We start from the raw sequence: 25,262 nt of genomic DNA, 5'->3' as shown, positions 1-25,262 counted from the left end.
GGTGTTCTCACGGCTCTAGTGACCTTGCCCCCGGCTAGCTATCGAGCTAGTGGGTAACAGACGTCTCCGAAAACGTCGGAGTGCTTTTGAAAATATGTGGTGTCTTGATAAACTGAGCAGATATTTGAGGTTTACACAGCTACATTCTCGCCTGAAAATATGTTAAACGTTTATTTTGTGACCCAGAAAGAATAATAAGAGTAACATTAAAACTAACTAGCTGCCGCCATTGTTGGAAACTGAGCTGGGCCGCGCTATGAATTCTGGGACAGAGCTACTTCTTCTTCTTCGGGGTTTAACGGCAGCTGGCATCCTTGTACATGCAGTGCTGCCATCTTCTGTTTCAGTCCGTTATTACACTCTTAAATCCTACTACTTATTCCTGCGTCTTTTGGGATCTTACAAAGCTTCAAACGACGCGTCGGCTATTAAATCAGTCGTCGACGATTTTGATAGTCGACTAATCGTGGCAGCCCTATCCTGCAGACATGCAAAGTACCTGTTGTTTGAATTTATTCTAGTTCATTAACAAACACATGATGGTAAGAGCCAACTTAGCTGGTGTTCATGTTTCATGAATCACATGGTATTTTTGCATGTGCACACATTTTATATTGTTACCTCACAGAGACAGAGCAAACAGCTTTGTGAAACAATAGCAACGAGCTGCCCGACTGTTCACCTGAAACCTGCCGAGAGCAACAGCAACTTTACGAGATCAGACTGATCTTATGTAAACTTTGATGAGCCGTCAGTTATTCCACTATGCGAACCTGCTTTTTCCCTGTGCCAATAACTCTGAGAGGTGCAAAGAATAAGAAACTTTATCTGCATCCTGTCAGAGAGCAGAAACCTCAGCTCTCTGAGAACTGACAGGTGGGACGCTCACCTTTTCTGCTAGAGTGAGTACCGTCCGGGCATGTATTACCACCACCTGCTCTTCATTGGACAGATTCTACAGAAAAACAACATGTCAGCAATATATAAACAACACGCTCAACATGGAAATTATTGTTGTCCTGACACAAACTCAGATTTATTCACTGATCATCAGAAAGGACTCACTAATGAAACAGGGAACGTGTCACCACGGTTGCTAAACAGCATGTTTACAAAATGCACACATTCAACACACGTGAAGCCACAAACGGATTACATGGATCACGTGTTTCAGTGACACATACATGTACAAAATAAATTCAACATACACTTACGGCGTTATCTCCCAGAATGTCCAGCTTCTTCATCAGCTCACTCATCACAATGTCCTGATGGGCAAATCACAAAAACAACCATTACACAGTGAAAAAATAAACACACACAAACAGACGACAAGACACAAAAGCAAAACAACTCAGTCACAATTAAAAGCTAGAGAGTAAGGATGTGTCTTCAGATGGGTTTTGAAGACGTCGAGTGTTGGAGAGACCCTAATTTGAAGAAGCAAACTGTCCAAAGTTTACACACAGCAATGGCAAAGTCAGAAGCAACCCATCAGCTGACCTTCAGTTTACAGCATGAGATAAAGATCAGAGAGGTACGGCGAAGCTTATCCACTTAGAGACTTAAAAACAAGCAATAACATCTTAAAATCAATTCGATAACGTGCTGGAAGCCAGAACGTAAACAAGCCTAGACCGAGGAAATACGGTCGCGTTTACGCCTGCCTGTCAAGAGCACACGTAAACACGCGAGAGAGGAGAGAGCTGCTACCAGGTCTGGATCAATTACTCGCATTAGCTACTCTCTCGAAGCCTTTAACAGCAGTTTCTCAATATGAAGAAACATCAAATAACATTCCCAGATTTTTGCAAAGGCAGTTCTGCTTTTTCCCAGAGGGTCAAGGTCACCCTTAAGAGAAGAACGAGGGTCAGAAGGTCCACATAGGACAATCTCAGTTTTTTGATTGTTCACATTCAAAACATTTAATGCCAGCCATGATTTAATATCATGAAGACGGTCACGCAAAACTTTTAAAGTCTGTAGAATTCTTTTTAAGAGGAAAGTAGAATGTGAATCATCAGCAAAACAGTGAAAAGAGAATCCATGTTTTCTGAAAATAGAAATAGAAATAGAAAGCATGTGAAAGGAGAAAATGCTGGGCCAAGGGTAGATCCTTGAGGGACTCCACATGTAAGGGGATGGATGAACCTGACAGAAAACATTCTGCTGCTTAAATAGAATCTAAACCAATCAAGGGCAGGTCCCTTAATACCCATACCAGTCTGGACTCTACAACACCGTGACCCACTTTATCAAATGCAGTGCTCAGGTCTAAAAGCACTTAAATGGCTTTAATAAAAGATCATTAAAAACTTTTAAAGGCATAGTTTCAGTGCTGTGTAGCGCTTTGAGCCTGGCGCTGAACACAGACAATTTTCTCCAGGCTTAGAGAATTGGTTTTTTTGGCACTCTAGCAACATGAATTATAGTTTGAAGGCCAAGAGAAATAGAACAGAATAATCCTTTAATTGTCCCACAAGGGGAAATTTGGTGATGCCCACCTGATTTATTTTTCCAAGTGGATCATTATTCATCCACTTGATTGATCTTTATTAATTATTTATTCTTTTAAGTTATTACAATTGGAACAGACAGGACCCGTGGATAGAAAAGGGAAAGACAAAGACAAGCGACCTTCCAAAAAAGCAGAGGGAAAGAAAAGCAGAGGGGAAGAAAAGCAGAGGGAAAGAAAAGCAGAGGGGAAGAAAAGCAGAGGGGAAGAAAAGCAGAGAGGAAGAAAAGCAGAGGGGAAGAAAAGCAGAGGGGAAGAAAAGCAGAGGGGAAGAAAAGCAGAGAGGAAGAAAAGCAGAGGGAAAGAAAAGCAGAGGGGAAGAAAAGCAGAGGGGAAGAAAAGCAGAGAGGAAGAAAAGCAGAGGGAAAGAAAAGCAGAGGGGAAGAAAAGCAGAGGGGAAGAAAAGCAGAGGGGAAGAAAAGCAGAGAGGAAGAAAAGCAGAGGGGAAGAAAAGCAGAGAGGAAGAAAAGCAGAGGGAAAGAAAAGCAGAGGGGAAGAAAAGCAGAGGGGAAGAAAAGCAGAGGGAAAGAAAAGCAGAGGGGAAGAAAAGCAGAGAGGAAGAAAAGCAGAGGGAAAGAAAAGCAGAGGGGAAGAAAAGCAGAGGGGAAGAAAAGCAGAGGGAAAGAAAAGCAGAGAGGAAGAAAAGCAGAGAGGAAGAAAAGCAGAGGGAAAGAAAAGCAGAGGGGAAGAAAAGCAGAGAGGAAGAAAAGCAGAGGGAAAGAAAAGCAGAGGGGAAGAAAAGCAGAGGGAAAGAAAAGCAGAGAGGAAGAAAAGCAGAGGGAAAGAAAAGCAGAGGGGAAGAAAAGCAGAGGGAAAGAAAAGCAGAGAGGAAGAAAAGCAGAGGGAAAGAAAAGCAGAGGGGAAGAAAAGCAGAGGGAAAGAAAAGCAGAGGGGAAGAAAAGCAGAGGGGAAGAAAAGCAGAGAGGAAGAAAAGCAGAGGGAAAGAAAAGCAGAGAGGAAGAAAAGCAGAGGGGAAGAAAAGCAGAGGGGAAGAAAAGCAGAGGGGAAGAAAAGCAGAGGGGAAGAAAAGCAGAGAGGAAGAAAAGCAGAGGGAAAGAAAAGCAGAGGGGAAGAAAAGCAGAGGGAAAGAAAAGCAGAGGGGAAGAAAAGCAGAGGGAAAGAAAAGCAGAGGGGAAGAAAAGCAGAGAGGAAGAAAAGCAGAGGGAAAGAAAAGCAGAGGGGAAGAAAAGCAGAGGGAAAGAAAAGCAGAGAGGAAGAAAAGCAGAGAGGAAGAAAAGCAGAGGGAAAGAAAAGCAGAGGGGAAGAAAAGCAGAGAGGAAGAAAAGCAGAGGGAAAGAAAAGCAGAGGGAAAGAAAAGCAGAGAGGAAGAAAAGCAGAGGGAAAGAAAAGCAGAGGGGAAGAAAAGCAGAGGGAAAGAAAAGCAGAGAGGAAGAAAAGCAGAGGGAAAGAAAAGCAGAGGGGAAGAAAAGCAGAGGGAAAGAAAAGCAGAGGGGAAGAAAAGCAGAGGGGAAGAAAAGCAGAGAGGAAGAAAAGCAGAGGGAAAGAAAAGCAGAGAGGAAGAAAAGCAGAGGGGAAGAAAAGCAGAGAGGAAGAAAAGCAGAGGGAAAGAAAAGCAGAGGGGAAGAAAAGCAGAGGGAAAGAAAAGCAGAGAGGAAGAAAAGCAGAGAGGAAGAAAAGCAGAGGGAAAGAAAAGCAGAGGGGAAGAAAAGCAGAGGGAAAGAAAAGCAGAGGGGAAGAAAAGCAGAGGGGAAGAAAAGCAGAGAGGAAGAAAAGCAGAGGGAAAGAAAAGCAGAGGGGAAGAAAAGCAGAGGGGAAGAAAAGCAGAGGGAAAGAAAAGCAGAGGGGAAGAAAAGCAGAGGGAAAGAAAAGCAGAGGGGAAGAAAAGCAGAGGGGAAGAAAAGCAGAGGGAAAGAAAAGCAGAGAGGAAGAAAAGCAGAGGGAAAGAAAAGCAGAGGGGAAGAAAAGCAGAGGGGAAGAAAAGCAGAGGGAAAGAAAAGCAGAGGGGAAGAAAAGCAGAGAGGAAGAAAAGCAGAGGGGAAGAAAAGCAGAGAGGAAGAAAAGCAGAGAGGAAGAAAAGCAGAGAGGAAGAAAAGCAGAGGGGAAGAAAAGCAGAGGGGAAGAAAAGCAGAGGGGAAGAAAAGCAGAGGGAAAGAAAAGCAGAGAGGAAGAAAAGCAGAGGGGAAGAAAAGCAGAGGGAAAGAAAAGCAGAGAGGAAGAAAAGCAGAGGGGAAGAAAAGCAGAGGGAAAGAAAAGCAGAGAGGAAGAAAAGCAGAGGGGAAGAAAAGCAGAGGGGAAGAAAAGCAGAGGGAAAGAAAAGCAGAGAGGAAGAAAAGCAGAGGGAAAGAAAAGCAGAGGGGAAGAAAAGCAGAGAGGAAGAAAAGCAGAGGGGAAGAAAAGCAGAGGGGAAGAAAAGCAGAGAGGAAGAAAAGCAGAGGGGAAGAAAAGCAGAGGGAAAGAAAAGCAGAGGGGAAGAAAAGCAGAGGGAAAGAAAAGCAGAGGGAAAGAAAAGCAGAGGGGAAGAAAAGCAGAGGGGAAGAGCGACAGAGAGAAAATCAGCTGGATCACCTGCTGGCAAAAAGAGAACAACACAGTAGGGAGACCACAGCAACAACCTAGATAAGCAGAACTAACAGTAAATAATATAAACTGAGCGGAGCAGCACGCAACGACAACGCATGGAGGCAGCAGCCAAGGAAGAAGTGTGTGTCTGTGAACACAGGTGTGGACAAACAGGTACTCAGGTGTGAACACCTGTGTGTGCAAGCGCACTTGTATTCTAAGGTTTCTCCACGTAAGTGCAGCTGGATAGTGTAGTGGCAAGACTACACATCCCACTTTGGAGTGGGAGGTGCAAGTTCGATTCCCACCCAGTATCCACTAAGGGTCCTGGCTAGACCCCAATGGTAAAAACCAAGCCAGCGGCTGTCCGCGGCTCGGGCTATTACAGACAAAGCTTGTTTGTAACAGTAGGTGTTGCGAGCCATGAAGCAGGCATGGAGATGATCCCAGACATCCAGAGGCCCCCCAGAGCACCGGAGGAGCAGCTGCGCACATCACCATTGTGGCGACATAGCCACAGGCTCCGCCAGCAGCCGCCAACCGAAGAGGGGACTGAGCCCCCCACCCCTGGAAGGGGCCTGACCGAGCAACGGGCGCCGGGATTGATCCAGTACACGGCATGGTGTTAATAATCGGGCAGTAGGTCCAATGGTGTCAAAGACTTATTATGTCGAGGCTCAGATGGGACACTACCTCAGCCAAAGTGAAGAAACAGGTTAAACAGGTTCAGGGGTATTCAGCACAAACAGGATCGATATGTTGAGGATGATTTTTAGTTATCTTGCATCACAGGCATGTTTGTTCTAAACTCCAACCTGAGCTTTTCTTAATCCAGATCTGCTGCTGCGACTCTGCTGGCCTGTGATGTGAATGCGACGACTTGAATCTGTGACAGACTAATTTCCACGTCTGTGACTGAACACTGACCAAACTTCAGCGCCTAAGGGTTCACAGATGCAGCGTGAACCCTAGAAATAAAAAGCCGTGAATGGTTGTCTGTCTCTGTATTAACCCAATGACAAACCTGTGACCTGTCCAGGTGTACCCCGCCCATCGCCCTATGACAGCGAGGATGTGCTGCAGTCCCCCCACAACACTGAATTGGATAAAGAAAACGGATGGCTATAATAGATTTATCTCACTGCTGCTTGATGATGACAAATTCAATAATCTTCTGCAGCGCTGCTGTCATCGTTTTTGCAGCACTTTATTTTCTTTTACATTTTTATAGATCTGTCAGCATTCCTCTAATAACTCCTCTCACTGGAGCAAAAGGAGCTCAGCTGATCCATTTGTAAAGAGAATGAAATGACAAATCAAACACACCTTTCAGGCCCAGTTTAACAGTGAAAGTGTAGCTTAGTTCAGCCAGCTAACTGAACATGCTGGCTGTGCACCCCTCAGAGATATTTCCAGGTGCACTCAGGTGTACTGACGGCTGTACTCACAGTGACTCCCTCTGCCTCACAGTAAACCTGTAGAGGACTGAGGCCTTCTGGGAAATGGAGCTGTTGGAAATTGATGGCGGGTGAGCGCCGCTCCCTCTCCTGAACAGCAAACAGAAATCACAGGTAAACGTCTGGAAGTTTGAGACGCTGTTACTGGCATCTGCAACGTTTTCACCTCTAACTCCAGGATCCTGAACTCCAGCAGCTCGTTCTGGTCTTTGGCATCCTGGATGTCGTTTTTCAGTCGCAGCTCTTCACCTTCCATCTGCCTGACCTGCAAACCATCCATTGTTACATGTGACATTAAGTCTATTCTCAGCCAAATACCAAATATACCAAATGCAAGTTGTTCTTTTTGATTCGGAAGAATTTGTGTGTATATTTACTGAGACGTCACGATTGACAAATGCGATTCACCTTTGCCACCAGTTCCTGATTCCTCCGATACAACGCCTGCTTCTCCTCCACCCACTTCAGGTCCTGAGACACAGACAGAGCGAACGCACTGTCAATGTTGTGATCGTGTGATCTGTTTTCAGACCTGTTCTCTGTTCTCATCACACGTGTTCAGCTGTGTTCCATAGAGAACCACTGGTTTTGCTGTTATATGTTCAGATATATATTTAAAACTATCTATTCAGGATTGCATACCTCTCATCGTGACTCTTAGTCTATTCATACCTTGTTTAGCTTTTATACTTGTATGTTTATTTTTTTTTTAAATTTTTGTTTACCTTGTTACCAATGTTCCCTCTAAGCTGCGCACGTGCACAATTGCAACTGCTGGCTCGGTCTCTGCACACAGAAAATCTGCGTTGCGCACAAAGAATTGAAATTAAAATTAAAACTTCAACAATTCTGTTTTGCAGTGTTAGTCAGTGAGTGGCTGGCTGCTCCCGTATGGGAACGATGCCACCTTATCCCGTAGTCCAGCCAATGATGCGATTCACATTCGTATATAAGCAGCTAATCAACGTCGCTGACAGGCTATGGCAGCGTCCTTATGTGCCCACACATCAGCAAAGCGGCTGATGTGGAGTGAAGCCACGTTAATGACAACGTGTACAACCATTGGAGATGTGAGCAGGACAGACGGAGCAACTGACGGACAAAGTGTGAACTTTATACCAGTTTTTAAATTGTGTTGATCGGCCACGTAAAACCAGAGTTATGATAAAAATATCTGCAATGTTTGGTTTTCTTCCTGAATACTGTCGTTGTTTATATTTACTGCAGGAAGAAACGGTAAAAACGGCGTTTTATAAGGAAAACGCTCGAAAGCCGGTGAGCAAAAACAACACCTAAAAAACAACACCTCCACCCTTTCCTATTGGTGGAAAAATGTGGACCAATCAAAAAATGATATGGCAACATGGCATTTAGTTGTTTAGGGAGGGGGAAGTTTTAGGAGTGACGGCGTGTTTGAGATGTGAGAGATTTGCGACGTTTAGCACAAATCTTGTGTAGTTAGTGTGTAGTCAGTGTGTAGTTAGTGTGTAGTGTAGTCAATAGTGTTGTTGTGTGTGTCAGAACAATGAGGCGACTGCTGAATGTTACAGGTGTTACAGCAGTGATACATCTGCTGCTGTCAGGCCTGCAGGTATCAGGCTGTTGTTCTCCTTCGTCTCATAGTGGACAGAAATTATTTTTGGAGCGGCACAAATAATTTGTGTGGCATCAGATTTGATGCAGAACAGCTGATTGTTCTGTAAATAGTTTGAAATGTTTGTTTAAAAACGCCTTGGCTGCATTTTTAGGTAAACAGCTGCAAAAAACTTTGTTTGCATAACTCAGTTACTTTTTTGAAGAAGTAACTATATCATTAACTGCCCAACATTGGTCATTATTTACTGTATTTGCAGACAGAGTTACAGACTCTCTCCCAGACCACAGACTCATTATACAGTCAGAGCTTTATGAAAAAAAGAAAGAAAGTTGTGTTTTCAAAATTGGAGTTCAAGTTATTTTTCCTTCCAATAGTGTGAACATAACAAGGCTTTTTTTTTTACATTTTCATTGTAAGTGGGCTAAAGCAGTTAATCAAAGGTAGTCTAACATAAATGCTGTAATTTGATTACTTTAATAAACATGTAACTTGGATGGATTGGATGCTGGCGTGACCACAGTGCACACGTCTGCTGTCGCTCACAGTGGTCCAAGGGAGTTTGTGCGTTCGCTCAGACACATGAAACATTAGAGGGAACTTTGGTTGTCAGTCAGGCATCTAACTATGAAACAAATGACACACTAATAATGATCCTTATTGCTGTTTTAGAGGAGCGGTGCTTCAAAGGATAGCTGCAGATTTCTGTCAGAATCTGCAGATTATACAGTACAAATAAAATGTTCACGTTTCTCCAACGTTGTTCCCAACAGTTTCACCGGATGGCCAGAAAGCGTTCGCGATGTCTTCTCCGGCGCTGATAATCGGCGTCTGTCTTGTGTCAGTGGCGTAAAAGACGGATTTCATGCGACCTGACCATCAAACAGCAGTCGCTTTCTAAAACATCTGATCTGTATCGGATTCAGCACCACATACGAAAGTGACCCAGGTTGGATTTGAAAATATCAGTTTTGTGCCGTTCACACTGTCACACCATGATCGGATAGATGGGTCGCAGAGGGTCAGAAAAGTCGGATTTGATGCGCTTTCGCCTGCATCGTGAACGCAGCCTATATAGTGGACTTTGGTAGAATTAAAAAAATAAGTGTAGAGCAGGTCTGTGATGATTTTTAGTGCTACTATCATCTAGTTTTAATTCTGGTTCTGTCTTGGTTAAGTCCTAAGCAGTCCTGATTTTGAATTGGGGTTTAATCCCTGTGTCTTGATACAGCCCCGACTTTGTTCGGCCTCGCTGCTTAATTAAAAAAAAATAGTTTAAGGTGTCCTGCATATGTGATATATATATATATTCCTATATGAAGTCATTCTGTTTTGAACAAAACTCAAAACACAGCGTAATCAATCTTTCAGTCATTTCTACCCCCCATCCCACATGCAGCTCGCTGCATAAGATCCATCGACTGAGAGCGTTTTCTGGTAAAGTGCCCAGGCCAATTCAACAGACAGATTATGATACATGGCAGTCAGGTGTTGAATTAGCCCTGAAAGATCCATCTATATCTAATCTGCAGCGCACCAGACTGATTCGCGACAGTCTACTGCCTCCTGCCTGTAATATGGTAAAACATCTCAGCCTTGACACACCACCAGAAGTCTATATGAAACAACTTGACTCAGCCTATGGCACTGTGCAAGATGGGGAAGACTTATATGCCAAGTTCATGGACACCTTCCAGGACAGTGGAGAAAAGCTTTCGGCCTATTTGCAACGTCTGCAGGTGGCATTACAGCATGCAGGTGTTTTAGAGAAAGACATGGACAAACGACTGTTGAATCAATTCTGCAGGGGATGGTGGGATAACAATTTAATATCGGAACTCCAACTTAAACAAAAGAAACACAACCCCCCCAAATTTGCTGAACTTCTATTGCTCCTTCGAACTGAAGAGGACAGAGAGGCAGCAAAGACATTAAGGATGAAACAGCATTTGGGAACGAACAGAAAACAGAAAGCCACCGCTAATGCCCAGTTTGCCAATACTGGGGAAGAAACTAACCTCTGTACTGCGCTAACCACTCTGACTAAACAGCTCTCACAACAGATGGCAGCTATACAACAGCAGCTTGCAGCTTTGACAGCACAACAGTGTAATGTCAAACTACCATTTGCTGCCTGCCCAGCTCCAAAGCCCTATGGGCCGAAGAAGGTTGGTAAGAATCCAAAACCTAGCGTGTCCAGCCCTAAACCAGGGATCTGCTTCCGCTGTGGAGAAGATGGTCACATTAAGCCACAATGTGAAAATGCACTCAATTCAGCATTGGTAAGCGCTAAGCGGAAACCATTTGACAACAAACAAAAGTGGCAGAAGCAAAAGTCCTCTGCTTCTGAGGATTTAAACTAGTTCCAGTTCCTGTTGATGGGCAAACAGGAGCTGAGCTGGACCAACCTTGTCCCACTGAGAACAAAAAGCATGGCAAGTGTGTAAAATTGCAGACAAAGACAAAGGTCCACACTAGATTACCGCCAGGATTAGTTGGATCCAGATGTACAGCAGAAGTCAACATTGCAGGTTGCAACTGTCCGTGTCTACTGGATACTGGTTCCCAGGTTACCACAATTCCAGTTTCATTTTATAATGAGCATCTCTCCGATCAGCCAGTCCACCCATTGAATGAGCTTCTTCGTGTGGAGGGGGCTGCTGGTCAGTGTGTCTCATGCCTTGGGTATGTTGAAGTTGCCATGACATTTCCAAAAGACTTTCTATCACGGCGGGGTGCGCCGGTGTGGGGAAAGAGGTAGACCCAGATGCAGACACGGTGGAGACAAAACGTAGTTTCAAAAATAAAGCGAGCCTTTATTGGCTGATTGCAGAAGAAAAACAAGGAACTAGGGAAACTAAGGAGGCTATGAACGCTGCGTTAACAAAAAGGCCGTGACACTCAGTGAAAAACTATGACAAACTATGAACACTGAGTAAACTAGAAAACACGGAGAAACAATGGAGTAAACCTATGAAAACTGTGGTGAGGTTAACAGACGATCTGACACTGACTGAGTGGAACACACAGACTAAATACACATAAGGAATGATCAAAGGAAGTAGAATCACATGGGGAAAACAGCTGACAGGACACGTGAAAGTAAACATAATAAACACAAAACTCTTTCATAATAAAACAGGAAACATAAGGAGACCCAGACATGACTTGAACTTGACAAACAAAGAAAACTTGGACGTGAAACATGGCAGAATGTAACTAGATAAACCGAAATGAAACTAGACTAAAAAGAATAAGAAAAACACCAAGAAACTCAGAATACTGGGTCACATGACCCAGGGCCACGACACTTTCTTGGGAGTGACTTCCCAGTTCAAACGCTTGCACTTGTTGTTCCTGATGTGAGACCTGATTTTCCAACCTCAGTACTCATTGGCATGAATACACTTGAAATTCTTTATGAACAATTCTCTTCTAGTAACTGTTCATCATTCCAGCCTACCTCTTACGGGTACAGAGCAGTTCTGCAAACTCTCCAAGTGACGTACCAACAGAATTGTAATGATCATCTTGGTGTTGTGACCACCCTTAGTAAATCTCCTGTGCTAATTCCAGCTGGCTGCACAGTTGTGGTCGAGAGTTCTGCCAAGCTTCTCAGCCCAGCTAATCAATGTGTCATCATTCAGCACCCGGGTTCAGGCCTGCCGGGTGGTTTGTGTGTCAGTAATTGTCTAGTCGCTCTTAAAGCTGGTACACACACTCAGGTTCCAGTTGTTGTATCAAACAGAACAGAGCAAGACATCTACATACCAGCTTTGAGTGTCATTGCAGAGCTGGGAGCCTATGACTGCATAGTCTCTGAGCACAGTGTGACCAACCTCCCAGATCAGGAGATGCTGTCAACACCACTCACTTTCAATTTTGGTGAGTCACCAATACCAGCAGAATGGAAAGAACGGATCACAACAAAACTGAATGCCATGTCTGAAGTTTTTTCACATCATGACTTGGATTTTGGTTGCACTAAAGAAGTGAAGCATCACATCAAGCTCCATGACAATACCCCTTTTAAACACAAAGCAAGACCTATTCATCCCCAGGACATACAAGCTGTTCGTAAACATCTTCGAGAGCTTCTAGATGCTGGTGTTATCAGGGAGTCATCATTTTCATCACCAATAGTGGTTGTCAAGAAGAAAAATGGAGACATTCGACTATGTATTGACTACTGCAAACTCAACCTGCAAACGATTAAGGATGCGTATGCATTGCCCAACTTGGAGGAATCGTTTACAGCACTCACTGGATCGAAATGGTTCTCTGTGCTTGATCTCAAATCTGGTTATTATCAGATAGAGATGGATGAAGCTGATAAAGCCAAAACCGCCTTTGTAACGCCAATTGGGTTTTGGGAGTTCAACCGAATGCCTCAAGGAGTTACTAATGCACCTTCAACGTTCCAAAGACTCATGGAGAAGTGCATGGGAGACTTGCACTTGAAAGAGGTCCTGGTGTTTTTGGATGATTTGATCATATTCTCCAACACACTTGAGGAGCACGAACACCGTTTGCTGAGGGTGTTGAATTGCTTGAAAGAATTTGGGTTAAAACTTTCTCCAGAAAAATGCAAATTCTTTCAGACATCCGTCCGATACCTGGGCCACACTGTTTCAGAAAATGGTGTTGAGACAGACCCAGAAAAGGTTGCCATCTTGAAATCCTGGCCAATTCCAACCAACTTGAAGACCTTGAAATCTTTTCTGGGATTCGCTGGCTACTATAGGCATTTTATTAAGGGATATGCCATGATCGCCAAGCCACTCAACAACCTCACACGTGGGTACCCATCCACACACAAAAGCCCCAGAAATGAGAATTCTAAGCGCTCACAGTTTGATCCCAAGCAATCCTTTGTTTCCAGGTGGAGCCCTGAATGTCAGTTGGCTTTTGATACTCTCATTGACAAACTTACCACTGCACCAGTTCTAGGTTTTGCTGATCCGGCACTGCCTTACATCCTCCACACAGATGCCAGCACCACCGGATTGGGTGCCGCCTTTACCAAGAGCAAGAGGGGAGACTTAGGGTGATAGCCTATGCCAGTAGGGGTTTGTCATCCAGTGAAAGTCGTTACCCAGCTCACAAGCTTGAATTCTTGGCACTGAAGTGGAGCGTGACAGAAAAATTTCATGATTACTTGTATGGAGCAAGTTTTACAGTGGTCACGGATAACAACCCACTTACCTATATCTTGACATCAGCAAAGTTGGATGCTACTAGCCATCGTTATTCTTCCTGAGAATTACTCAGAAGATTCCCATGGACTTCCTGTTATTTCCACCATATCCCATTCTGAGCTTTATGAAAAACAGAGAACTGATCCAACTCTCCGGGAGGTTATTCACCAGTTGGAGTCAGGAGAAAAAGTTCCTCTGACAGCCAGGAAAGAGCTTCCTGAAATTCCCCTTCTCCTTCGAGAACTGAATAAATTGGAACTGATTGATGGTATTCTCTATAGGAAGAGATATGAAAATGAACAACCATCATACCAACTGGTCCTTCCGACAGAACTGCGGCAAACTGTTCCCCACAGCCTCCACAATGATATGGGCCACCTGGGAGTGGAACGAACCCTTGACCTTGCCAGGACTCGGTTCTATTGGCCAAGAATGGCAGTGGATGTGGAAAATAAAATAAAAACCTGTGGCCGGTGTATTCGCCGGAAAAGCTTGCCGGAGAGAGCTGCTCCTCTTGTTAACATTCGGACATCACATCCACTTGAACTCATTTGTATGGATTTCCTCAGTCTCGAGCCCGATACCATCAACATCAAAGACATCCTGGTACTGACAGATCATTTCACCAAATATGCCCTTGCCATTCCAACACCAAACCAAAAGGCAAAAACTGTGGCTAAATGTCTTTGGGAAAACTTCATCATTTATTATGGAATTTCAGAAAGACTCCATACAGATCAAGGGCCAGACTTTGAGTCAAAATTGATAAAGGAGTTATGTGCCCTGTTGGGAGTCCAAAAGTGTCACACAACACCGTACCATCCAAGAGGAAACCCAGTAGAGAGGTTTAATCGCACTCTACTGGCCATGTTGGGAACTCTTGAACCCAAACAGAAATCCAAATGGAAACAGTTTGTAAAACCACCACAACCACCAATTCTAACTCTTCGGTCGTACATATTGTGTAGTGTTAACATGCAACGGGACGTGCATGTATTCAAGGGGGGAGGGTGTAACCCAGAGTAAAATCTGTTTTACTAGAATTTAGTAATTTCCTGCACTTATTTCCTGCCATTGAACGCATCACAAATACATGACTCCAACCACATGACTTTGCTCAGCCAATCGGATGGCATGTAGGTCATAGTAAGCCTGTCCCGCTTCCTCCGTCAGATGCGTGGAGGCAAGCCAGAGCTGTTGCAGGTTTGTATTGGCAAACACTTGCTTTTCCCGTTTTAATGAATTTTTTTAACACCAGCTAACTTATGCGATTTAGACGCTGATTACTGTGAGCCGGAGCCATAGTGTTGTCGTGCAGAACGGAATTGGTGAGTTTGAACTTTTAATTGACTGTTTGTGTTGCTAACAAATATAACTGTGTGGATGCTGTAGGCATCCACACTATTGAGTTCCTGTTTCTCTTTATTCCACTATATTCTAGTTGCTTCTGTACATTTTTTGGCACTTAACTAGTCCCACAGTTTTTATCTGATTTTCGCCATTCAAACTTTAAAAAATTCTGCTCTTTCCTGCTATGACTTTTGGTGCTCATATACTTTTTGAGATATTAAATTTTTATGCAATTTTTTTGTCCCATTGAAACGAATGGACCACATTATCAGTGTGGTCACTGATTTTGCTTGCCAGGGTGAACTGTGTTTTAGCTCAGTGAGATGAGTAGCCGTTCTCAGAGCGGGAGGCCCGGGTTCGAATCCCGCCTATGGCAACATTTTTTTCAGGTAACAGTTAAACTTATCAACACAAATTTCAGCTTCTTCACCCCTTTTCAGCAGAATTATTAGTTTTTTCATTCCTTTTCAGGAAAAATTCCAGATTCTTCAGCTGTTTTTTAGCAGAAACTTCCGCAGCACAACATTCCGTTTCTTTTCAGTTTCTTCACCTCCTTTCAGCACATAGTTTTACTTCTTCAGCTGTTTTCAGCAGATTCCCCTACACGGCATTCACACAGCATTTTCGCAGGAAATGCAACTTTTTCTAGTTCTATAAAGTTGTTCTATATAGCGTGTAACTGTTCATATAGAGCGTTATTAAATTTATTGCTAATGCACATTGACTTCTGAGGAAATTTTAGATGGCACTCATCATCAGAAAGGTTGCTGGCCCCTGGTCTAACAGATCTTCAGGATAAACATGGATCTGGTCAAGCATTCAAAGATTTCCTCTCACCTTTATCCATATTTATGAGAGAAAATGAAAAAGAAAAGTCAGGGCGTGCTCTCCTGAACTACCTCTCCAACCGTTTGCACCAGCAGAAATGGCAGCTGATGAAGCTGTAATGTTGTGTAACTCTGAGCATGTGCAGTAGAGGTTCAACCTACAGGAAAAACAGCGCTTTAGACACACCAAATTGTTGGATGTGGAGGTTTTACACCCACCAAGCACCAACATGAAGGTTTTGCCTCTTTCTCCAGACGTTAAGGTCAGAGCTCGAGGAGGAGATACGACCTGCCTGTCACTGTGAGTGGAGACTGTATCACAGCTGTGCCTCCTGCTGGCTCTCTATGGAGTACAACTGTTCTACTATGTAGTTTACCTCTGTATGGCTCTGACTGGTTCTTTGATTAGCTTGAAGGCACACCCCTTTATTGCAGGATTCTAGCCTAGAACCAATCAGAATGCAGATAATATTCTCATTCACCTGCCTCCTCTTGGTTTTATCCTTCTGTAATTTTTCTGCGTTTTAGAAACTCAACAGTTTTGCATGTTACCAGTCCTTGCTGCTTCAGCGCTGATTCCAGATCTGAAACTCTGCTCTGGTATCGACTGATCTCACTCAGCAGCTGCTCTCTGGTCTGAAACACAAAGAATACAACCGTCAACCTGTTAGTGCCTTGCTTGATTGCAGCTAATGCAGCCCTCTGTGCCCCCACCGGGGTCACCTTGATCTCCTTCTCTGCATCGTAGTTTCCGCCACTCGTCTCCGCTAACAGAGCATACGCTCGCTGCAGCGCTTGGTACTCCTGAGTCAGCTGACGGTAACGAAGCTCCGCCTCCTCATGCACGCATAACTAAAACACACAAAACCCCAACTTCAGACCAGCGAGTCAGAGCAGTAACTGAAACAGTCTCAAGCTTTCATTGTTGCTGTCATCATGAAACGTAACACAGATAGCACAACCAATCATGCACAACTACACACATATCAGCCAATCAGACACTTGCAAGTCGCTGCTGGACGTATAAAAACATGGCTAATATCGTGCCACTTCAGATTTAAAAGCTATTTCAGAAATAAACTCAGTCATCATCTCCATCAGCTCTGTTTTTAATTTAATGACTCTATTAGGACTGATGCAGTTAACTGTTTATAGATCAGGGGTGTCCAACTCCAGTCCTCGAGAGTTTTTAGACGCATCCTTGGTCCGACACACCTGAATCAAATTTATGGCTTGTTCCTAGGCCTTTGCAAAACTTGATGGGATGCTGAAGAGGTAATCCAACCATCTGATTCAGCTGTGTTGGAGTAGGGATGCATCTAAAAGCTGCAGAACTGTAGCTCTCGAGGATTGGAGTTGGACACCCCTGTTATAGACACTGGCAGCTTAAGCAGGTTACAACTTAAAAAGTACCTGAAGGATGTTTTGTTGTTACTATATGAATTATTATTTAAAATCTAGCAAAGGTGGATCTTTGAAGGTTTTGTCTTTCTGTCAGCTCTCCATCAAAGGCTGAGCGCTGTCTGTTCCAAGCGTCAGAAACTACCAGCTGTTTCCTTTTACATCCCACTGGACTTAAGAGCACGTTTGGATGTCCTCACCTTTGGAAGCAGTGGGTGTGTGTACATGTGTGCGTACCTCGTCTGGTTCAGTATCTGGAGTTCTGTCAGTGTGAAAGGACAAAGACGAGCCATCAGAATCCACAGACGCCTCTTCATCATAGCCATAAAACGTCTCAATGACCTGCAGGCAACACACAGAGACACAACGTAGTTCTGAAAACCCACCACAAAGTGCCATAACACCATCAAGACATCCTCCATTTTTCTACATCACACCCAGTTCAGGATGCTTTACAGATCATCAGAGATCTGATTTCTGGTCCAGAAGAGCTGACCAGAGTTGGTCCAACCAGCTCTCAGTATGTTTACATGAAATCATCGAAATCTGATGATTGGGCTGTAACCTGATTGGTCAAAGCCAATTACTGATGGAGCTGTGACAGGAGAAGACTCTGAATTAGTAAACGCCGTTTAGTTTGTGACCTTTTAATATTTCAATCATTATTGAGAAAACACTGAATGTCTGTCACCATGGTGACTTAATTTAAGGAGCTTGTAAAAACACAAGCGACTGGACTCGTTTAAGTTTCTTGAAGATGTTTCAAGTTTCATCCAAGACGCTTCTTCAGCTGTAAAACCAAATAGTGGAGTGTCCCTTATTTGATCATTACCCTCATCACAGGAGCCAAAGTGTGAAAAAAGGTGTAGTTGCTATTAGCAGAGGTTTAGCTGAACCATCGTGAGTCATGTGACCTATTGAGATCAACTCACCCATGTGAGTGGGCGTTAAGGTCTCTGTGAAGGATCTCAGAACTGGATTATAGATGGCAGACAGTTGGTGTGGTAAGCCCCGCCCTCTGTTCAAAGATAGCCGTTCACAGTGGACACAGATGCTTCTTGTACTCCTCTTTCAAACCTGTCCTCTCTGTCCAACATGTGAACATTTGCATCCTTAAAGCAGTGACCTTTGTCCTTTAGTACAGCCGGGTCTTGTCCCGTGGAGGTGGCTCTTCTATGCTGTGCGTTTATAAAGTGGCTGTTTGGTGTCTCCAGTGTAGAGGTCTGAGCACTCCTGCCTACACTGTTGAGGTTGTGTGTGGGATGAACCAGTTTGTGTCTGAGTGTGTGGCTGGGTACACTGGGATGTCGTGTTTCTCTGATAAACCTGCCACATGAGGGATGACAGTTGTTCTGTTTGTCCTTCTGATCCTCCCTAGTTGGTGTCTGACCGTCTTTCCTGTGCATCTTAGTTGATTTGATGAAAGCCCAGCTGGGATAACATCTGTGTTCCTTTGTTTCCCCTTCTGGCTTAGAGGGGATGTTTTTCCCAGGGTTGCAGGATCCCGATTTCCCCAAGTTTGTGTTCCAGAGGGTGGTGGAAGTCAAGTGGGGAGTAGGTACTGGTCTGTGTTTGTGGGTTTCCAGTAAATGTAAACGTTGAGGTTTCCATCCTCCTCAATGTGCCATAAATAGCCCCTACACGTCGTTTCTACTGAAGACAACATTAAGCAGACATTTAAAAAAAAGTTGTCACCTGGTGTTACAAAACACCCTCTCAGTGGACCAAAACCGGAGGTCCAAAAATGACTTATAAAAGACGTCGCTCCAACTTCACTTTGCGTAATGGGATGCACATTCAGTCTGAGCTGCTGGAGCTTTACAGCAGGGCTTCATTTGCTGCTTTCAGGAACAAGCTGTACACAAAACATCTATCACACTGAAAGCGTTCTGCACATGAAAGAAATGCTGAGGGTCACCTGCTTCTGACCAGGTAAGCTGGTCAGCCTCGGTTTTCATGGAGATTCAATAGGTAAACAACTCGCTAAAGAATTAACCTGGCTTCGTCATACACTTCTCTGCACATCTCTTACACACAAACAAAGAAGTATCGGGGTACAGGCCTGGCCTCACCCTGCAGGCTCTGAAGGTCCGTTTCCTCCTCACCGATTCCTGACGCCGGTACCTCAGTAACATGTCTCTCTCCTACAGACAGGCAGACAGACAGCAGCATGTTTCACTATTAATAGAAAGGTCTTACTCTCAGGGTTATCACTGATTCTATGCATGCTAGATACAAAGCTCACAATCCATCACACAGGACACACCAACAACTGTATTAACACTGGTACTATTCAATACTTACAATCACATTCTTCACATAACCAGCTGTCTCCAGAGCCTGTAAACACAAACTAAGTTTTATTAAAGTGAAGTACTGAACTGTAGTACAAGTATAAATGTGTGAGTGTGTGTAGTACTAGTAGGAGCAGTAACAGTATTACTTGTAGTCTGTATGGACACAGTTGCTCACTTAATGGGTTTTTTCACATTGTGGTTTCTCACTGAAGGCATCAAAACTATGAATGAACACATATGGGCTTATGTGTGTCCATCCATCCATCCCCCTCTTCCACTTATTCAATTCGGGGTCATGGGGGGCTGGAGTCTATCACAGCTGTCTTAGGGCAAGAGACAGGGTAGACCCTGGATTGTTTCAAGATCAGGCTTCAAAGTTTCCTTTTTGCTAAAGCATATAGTTAGGGCTGGACCAGGTGACCCTGAATCCTCCCTTAGTTATGCTGCAATAGGCTGCTGGGAGACTCCCATGATGCATTGAGTGTTTCTTCTTCACTCACTATGTTTTTATACAACTCTCTGCATTTAATTACTAGTTATTATTAATCTTTGGCTTCTTCCTGTTGACAGCAGACGGCCGCCCCTCCCTGAGCCTGGTTCTGCTGGAGGTTTCTTCTTATCAAAAGTGAGTGTTTTCTTCCCACTCTCGCCAAAGTGCTTGCTCATAGGCAGTCATATGACTGTTGAGATTTACTCTGGTTTATTTGTATTATTGTAGGGTATTTCTTTTACAACATAAAGCACCTTGAGGCAACTCCTGATGTGATTTGGCGCTATACAAACTGAACTGAATCAGTAGTATGGGTACCTTGGACAGGTCATCAATGATGTGTTGCTGCTCCAGGACTTGTAACCGCAGAAACTCCATCTCTCTCTCGTCCTGACTGTAACCATGGTAACTGGTGGAGTGGCTGCGGTCCAGATCATTTAATGAACTTGGCCTCCTCTGTGGACCACAAAAGCATGGCTGTTACCATAGCAATGGTACGCTAAAGTATTTGATTGCTGTTTGATGGTTTTTCATGCTCACTGTCACCAAGTGCTCGGCCATGATGGGTTGTCTTTTGCAGCACTGTTTCACTGTGTTTGAATAAAGTATACTATAACTAGGGCTGTTCGATATAACAATATAAAAACGTCTATCGTTTCATATTACGCTATTGTTTGTTTTGTGGTAAAATAAACTGTTTACAGCAATATTTTTTGATGGTTTTGATGGTCACTGTAGAATTTACCAAAGTTCTATTTTTCTCTTATATTTAATATAACCACACTACAGTGGACAAGTGACTGTTTTTATGGGTTGTCATTAGCAACAACGATGGTAAAACCATCGTGTGGCTTGTTTATTTTCCACATAAACCTTTCACAATAAAGCTGAAGATCCTGTTGAGATTTTTCAAAATAAACTGCAAAGTATTTCGGACAAGAGTGTTTACGGACGAGAAGCTAAGAAAGAGCTCATAAAGAAAATTGCGGCCGTTTCAACTTATGTAACACTCGACTCCAGGTAAACGACGCCCAGCTGAAAACACTTCACGCAAGTTGAGTGGACCGAGATTCACAGAATTTACAGAAAATGTTAAATTTTTGTGATGTACATCGTTATCGGGACGATAAATGTCTTATATAGGGATATGAGATTTTGGTCATATCGCACAGCCCTAACTATAACAGTTTCTGCTTTAGTGTAAGTAAGTAAGTAAAAGTAAGTCAAATGTATCTTCACAGATAAAAATCACAAAGTGCTAAATAAAATAATATAAAACAATGAGAAAATGAATTACAAGCTTGTATAGAAATGCCTTCAGCTGCTTTTTAAAAGAGTCAATGGAGTCTAAACACCGTAAAGCCAACAGTAGAGAGTTCCACAGCCTCGGTGCCTGTTTTGAACCCAGTACATGGGGCCAACAGTAACTTCTGACCTGAAGACCTAAGTGCTCGGGATGGAGCATGAGGTTTCAACAGGTCAGATGGACTGGGGAGCTTCACCATGCAGAGCTCTAAAAGTTATGACTAACATTTTAAAATGAACCCTAAAATTTACAGGCAACCTGTGAAGAGAAGCCAGAACTGGAGTAATGTGTGACCTCTTGTCAGTGCCAGTTAAAAGTCTCGCCGCAGCATTCTGTACAGTTTGAAGGCGATCCAGAGCTGATTTGTTGGAACAAGTACAAAGACCGTTACAATAATCCAAACGAGAAGAAATAAAAGCACGACGAATCATCTCAGGTTCTGTCTTTGACACCAGTAGTCTGAGTTGACAAATGTTTCTTAGATGATAAAAACAGTTGTTTGGAAAGATTCACACTGTACTGTCAAATATGATGCCCAAGTTTCTGAGACTCGATTGAACAGAAGGGCGTAAAAAACTGATATGCTGCTTAATTTCCGAGATTATATGGTCAGGACCAAAAATCAAAGTTGTGATTAAATTGTCATTTGATCATTGTTTGATTTCTGACAGACAATTATTTAAACAAGGCAATTCATAAAACTCAGAAGCTTAACAGTATAACTGAATGTCATCAGCATGGAGATGATAAGAAATATTATTGTAACGTCTGATAATTTGGCCTAGAGGAGGATATACAGCAAAAGGAGAATCGGACCTAAAACAGATCCTTGAGGTGCCCCAGAAGGCAGAACTGATGTTTCAGACAACACATGATTCATACAGACAGTAAAAGATCTCTCAGATAGATACGACATAAACCATTTAAAACAACACCAGTAATCCTGAACAAGTCCTTTAGCCTATTTATCATGATGCTGTGATCAACAGCATCAAAAGCTGAGGAGAGAACCAGTATAACCAGTACGGCGCACTCCCCAGAGTCTGCTGCCATCAACATGTCACCACACACTTTAAGTCAAGTGGTTTGAGTCGAGTGCAATTTGTGGAAACCAGACTTGGAAAATGTCCAGAACATTGTTCTTCTCCAAAAAGTTGTTCAGTTGTTCTGCAACTGTTTTTTCCAAGATCTTTGACACAAATGATCATTTTGATATTTTCAGTGTGATACTGAGAGGATGATGGAGAGATAATAGACCTGATGGCAGCGACTTTATTTACAAAATAGTTCAAAAATTCATTACAATCAGATTTAGTATAGACTGGTACATGAGGAATATCAGGAGAGACAGCATTCATAATTGTGTCAAACAACACTTTGGGATTGTTCTTTTTTGAAATTCAGTTCTGGCATTTTTTTATCATGTCATTAAGTGAGGAAACTGATTCCTTGAGATGTATCCATGAACCTCGAGCTTGGAAGCCTTCCATAAACGTTCTAACTTGTGACAATATTTCCTAAAATTCAGAATACTTTCATTTATCCAGGGACAGAAATTTGAAGAATGGACGACCCTTTGTTTCAGAGGCGTCCCTGTATATGAGATAGATTTACATTAATTGTTAAAACGTACGTATATATCTGTGTATATGTTTGTGTATATAGGTAGGTATGTATGTGTGTATGCGTATGTACTCCTTTGTATGTATAACTTGTACATATCTTTTTTGTGTAAATGCCTGTGTTACTGTGTAGCCTGTGTTACGCTATTGTGTGTTACACACACTCCCTGAGTAGGTACCCTTAAACTTATGTCTATCTTATCTTCCTCTCCCATCCAAAAACTGAATGTAAATCTACATCCTGCCAACGGAGAGATGCCAAACTGTGTTTCATTGTTCTTGTAACAGTGACAATACAGATCTATTCTATTCTACAAGACACCAAGAGTCCTGCCAGGGTCAAACGTGGCCGAGAGCCTTCCAGCAGCATCCTGGTTTATAATCTGGATCATTCAATCTTTTGGATCATTGGTGTAAGAGGTGAAAGCTCCAAATAAAATGACAAATTAAACTTCAGAGTCCTGTAATTGGGTTGTCAATGAAGTACTTAAACCCTGAAGTGTGAGTGAATCCTGACACCTGCTGGTAAAAAGCAGTAACTGTGTGTGGAAGCTGCACATCACATCAATTCTAACACCATCACCAGTTTGACTGATACAGAATAGGGTGTGTTAGAGTCAGAGGTTACCATAGTTACCATCTCCAGATTCTCCTGGGTGACGAAGCGAAGCTTGTTATCGAGTCGACGCAGTGCTAGAGCCAGCTCTTCGTTTTTGCGGCTCAGACGCTTGTTCTTGTCCAGAAGAGGAAGAAACTGACTCTCGGCCTCTCTCAGGCGCTTCAACTACAGAACACACGAAAAATAAAAACATGCAGGCAGGAAGAGGACAAGGATTTTATCAAGTAATTCATTAGCCCCAGGTAAGATAACATCAGGGTGACAGTGCCCTACAGCAGGGGTGTCAAACTCAAATACACAGTGGGCCAAAATTCAAATCTGGAACAAAGTCGCGAGCTAACATTAATATTTATTGAAAAAAAAAATCTTCCTCCAGATATGAGAATGAATCTTTTCTTATGGACTCAAACACGTTTTGCTGAAAAACTGAATATGGAACAAGCAAAGTTTAATACTAAACAATATATATATTAGCTGTATAGTACCAGTAGGCCAGCTCTGATAGTAATTTGGTATGGCTTCGCGGGCCAGAGTTTGACACCTATGTTTTAGGCTCAGGTGCAACGACACGGCTTTAACAAGAAGAAACGTCAGTCATTCACCGCCATCTTTCTCTTCTTCCTGCGCACTAAAACCACCAAAGTCCTCTTCTCCAGTGTCGGAAACGAACAGGCTCAGGATGGCTTCTCATCCACTCTCAGCTTCTTTCCTTCGTTGTCACTTTCAAAACCAAAGAAATCCTCGTTGTCAGTGTCGGACTCGAACACCCTGAAGGGCCGTGGCGGTGTCCTCCTCTCCATCAGGCAGCAGTCCAGCCCTTCGAAATCCGTTGGTGATCGTGGATGTTTTCACACTTTTCCACGCTGTCAGAATCCACGGGTGGAGTTGGGCATAACTTGCTTTTCGCAAGTTTATCGCCGCTCATCATCCACGCCTCGTGCTGAACGTGTAGCGCTACTTTGAAGTTTGTTTTTCGCGCTACTTCGTACGGCACTACATTGCCTGGCGGACGGACATGTGACCAACATACCACTCTTGAACCCCGATCCTTCCGCCAGGCAACGTAGTGCCGTACAACAGCGGAACAAACAAAACAAATCGTCTTACGATATGACAAAAATCATGGACAATCCATAGAAAAGCCGCACCTGACTAAACCCGCAGGGTTCAAAGCTTGTGCAAAAAGTAGCGGCTTATAGCCCGACAATTACGGTACATGGTCTCGTACACCTGTTCAGAGGTTGTGGCAGAGACCTATCCACATGGTTTAGTTGACATATCCCAACCTCAGCCAAGCTGTGCATCTTAGCTGATGTAAGTGAATTAGATATGGAAACAAATACATGGCCTGGTCCTCACTGTGTGAAGGGGGCCCGGGAGCCAGTATGTGAACGTGGACCGAAGCGCAGATCAAACATGGAGACAGCAGATAGATTTCTCACAGGCTTTATTACAAACACGAAAATAAACTTGAAACACGAGGAAGGGAAATGTAGTGTGTTCGGATGTGGAGTAACTGCAAATAAAGGAGAACATAGTTAGAAGGGAAGCGAAGGGAGCTGAACCAGAGGTAGATGAAGATTGGTTTGAGTTGCTTGCTTGGCAGGTGGAGCACGTGGGGCTCTGAGGGGGAAGGAGATGCTCCGGGTGGCATTGAGGAAGGCGAGTAACTGAGTTTGTTTCTGACCTTAATTCCTTGTGTTCCAGAGAGTTCCAGGCTTCTTCTCTTTGTGTGCATGGTCCAGGGCCCTGGTGCTGGGGTTGCCCATTTTCTGGTTGGGACCGTGCTTGTGTGGGGGTGCACTGCATCCCCTTGGCTGCTTCACCTGGTGGGGTGGGTAGGCCCACACTGAGATGTCCGGTCTGTGCCTTGGGGGCTTTTGAGTACCTGCAGGCTTATATGCTGAGAACTACATGCTTTTTCCTTCCCCGCTTCTTCTGACAGCACAACACTAACACATGTAATATCATGAGGGGGAATATATGCCTCACAGGCCTCAATCGGTAGGACTTTGCTCACTGTGCTGCACAGCCATTAATTACACTGTAGTCATTACAGTTCAGGA

General features: G+C 43.6%; 1 protein-coding gene across 5 annotated transcripts in view; it reads right to left on the bottom strand.

The window, feature by feature from the left end:
- jakmip3 (Janus kinase and microtubule interacting protein 3) overlaps positions 1-25,262 on the bottom strand; it is a 40,095-nt gene that overhangs the window by 4,853 nt on the left and 9,980 nt on the right. For 3 of the 5 annotated variants that reach the window (XR_014800974.1, XM_084936960.1, XM_084936963.1), the window contains 12 exons: positions 23,206-23,361; positions 19,968-20,105; positions 19,167-19,202; positions 18,935-19,006; positions 17,100-17,204; positions 16,185-16,313; positions 16,014-16,097; positions 6,901-6,963; positions 6,659-6,757; positions 6,484-6,582; positions 1,209-1,268; positions 890-955 (listed from right to left, as the gene is read on the bottom strand). Coding sequence is in view for 4 of the 5 variants with exons in the window: in XM_084936960.1 (XP_084793086.1) it covers positions 890-955; positions 1,209-1,268; positions 6,484-6,582; positions 6,659-6,757; positions 6,901-6,963; positions 16,014-16,097; positions 16,185-16,313; positions 17,100-17,204; positions 18,935-19,006; positions 19,167-19,202; positions 19,968-20,105; positions 23,206-23,361 (1,107 nt within the window). In the remaining variant the exon portion in view is untranslated. The remainder of the gene's footprint in view (positions 1-889; positions 956-1,208; positions 1,269-6,483; positions 6,583-6,658; positions 6,758-6,900; positions 6,964-16,013; positions 16,098-16,184; positions 16,314-17,099; positions 17,205-18,934; positions 19,007-19,166; positions 19,203-19,967; positions 20,106-23,205; positions 23,362-25,262) is intronic. The other 2 variants (XM_084936961.1, XM_084936962.1) reach the window with 2 other exon arrangements.

The sequence above is a fragment of the Perissodus microlepis genome, chromosome 8 (genome assembly GCF_051167445.1).
Source record: "Perissodus microlepis isolate ML-2025 ecotype Zambia chromosome 8, ASM5116744v1, whole genome shotgun sequence".
Lineage (NCBI taxonomy): Eukaryota > Metazoa > Chordata > Actinopteri > Cichliformes > Cichlidae > Perissodus > Perissodus microlepis.
This window is presented reverse-complemented; position numbering and strand designations above follow the sequence as displayed.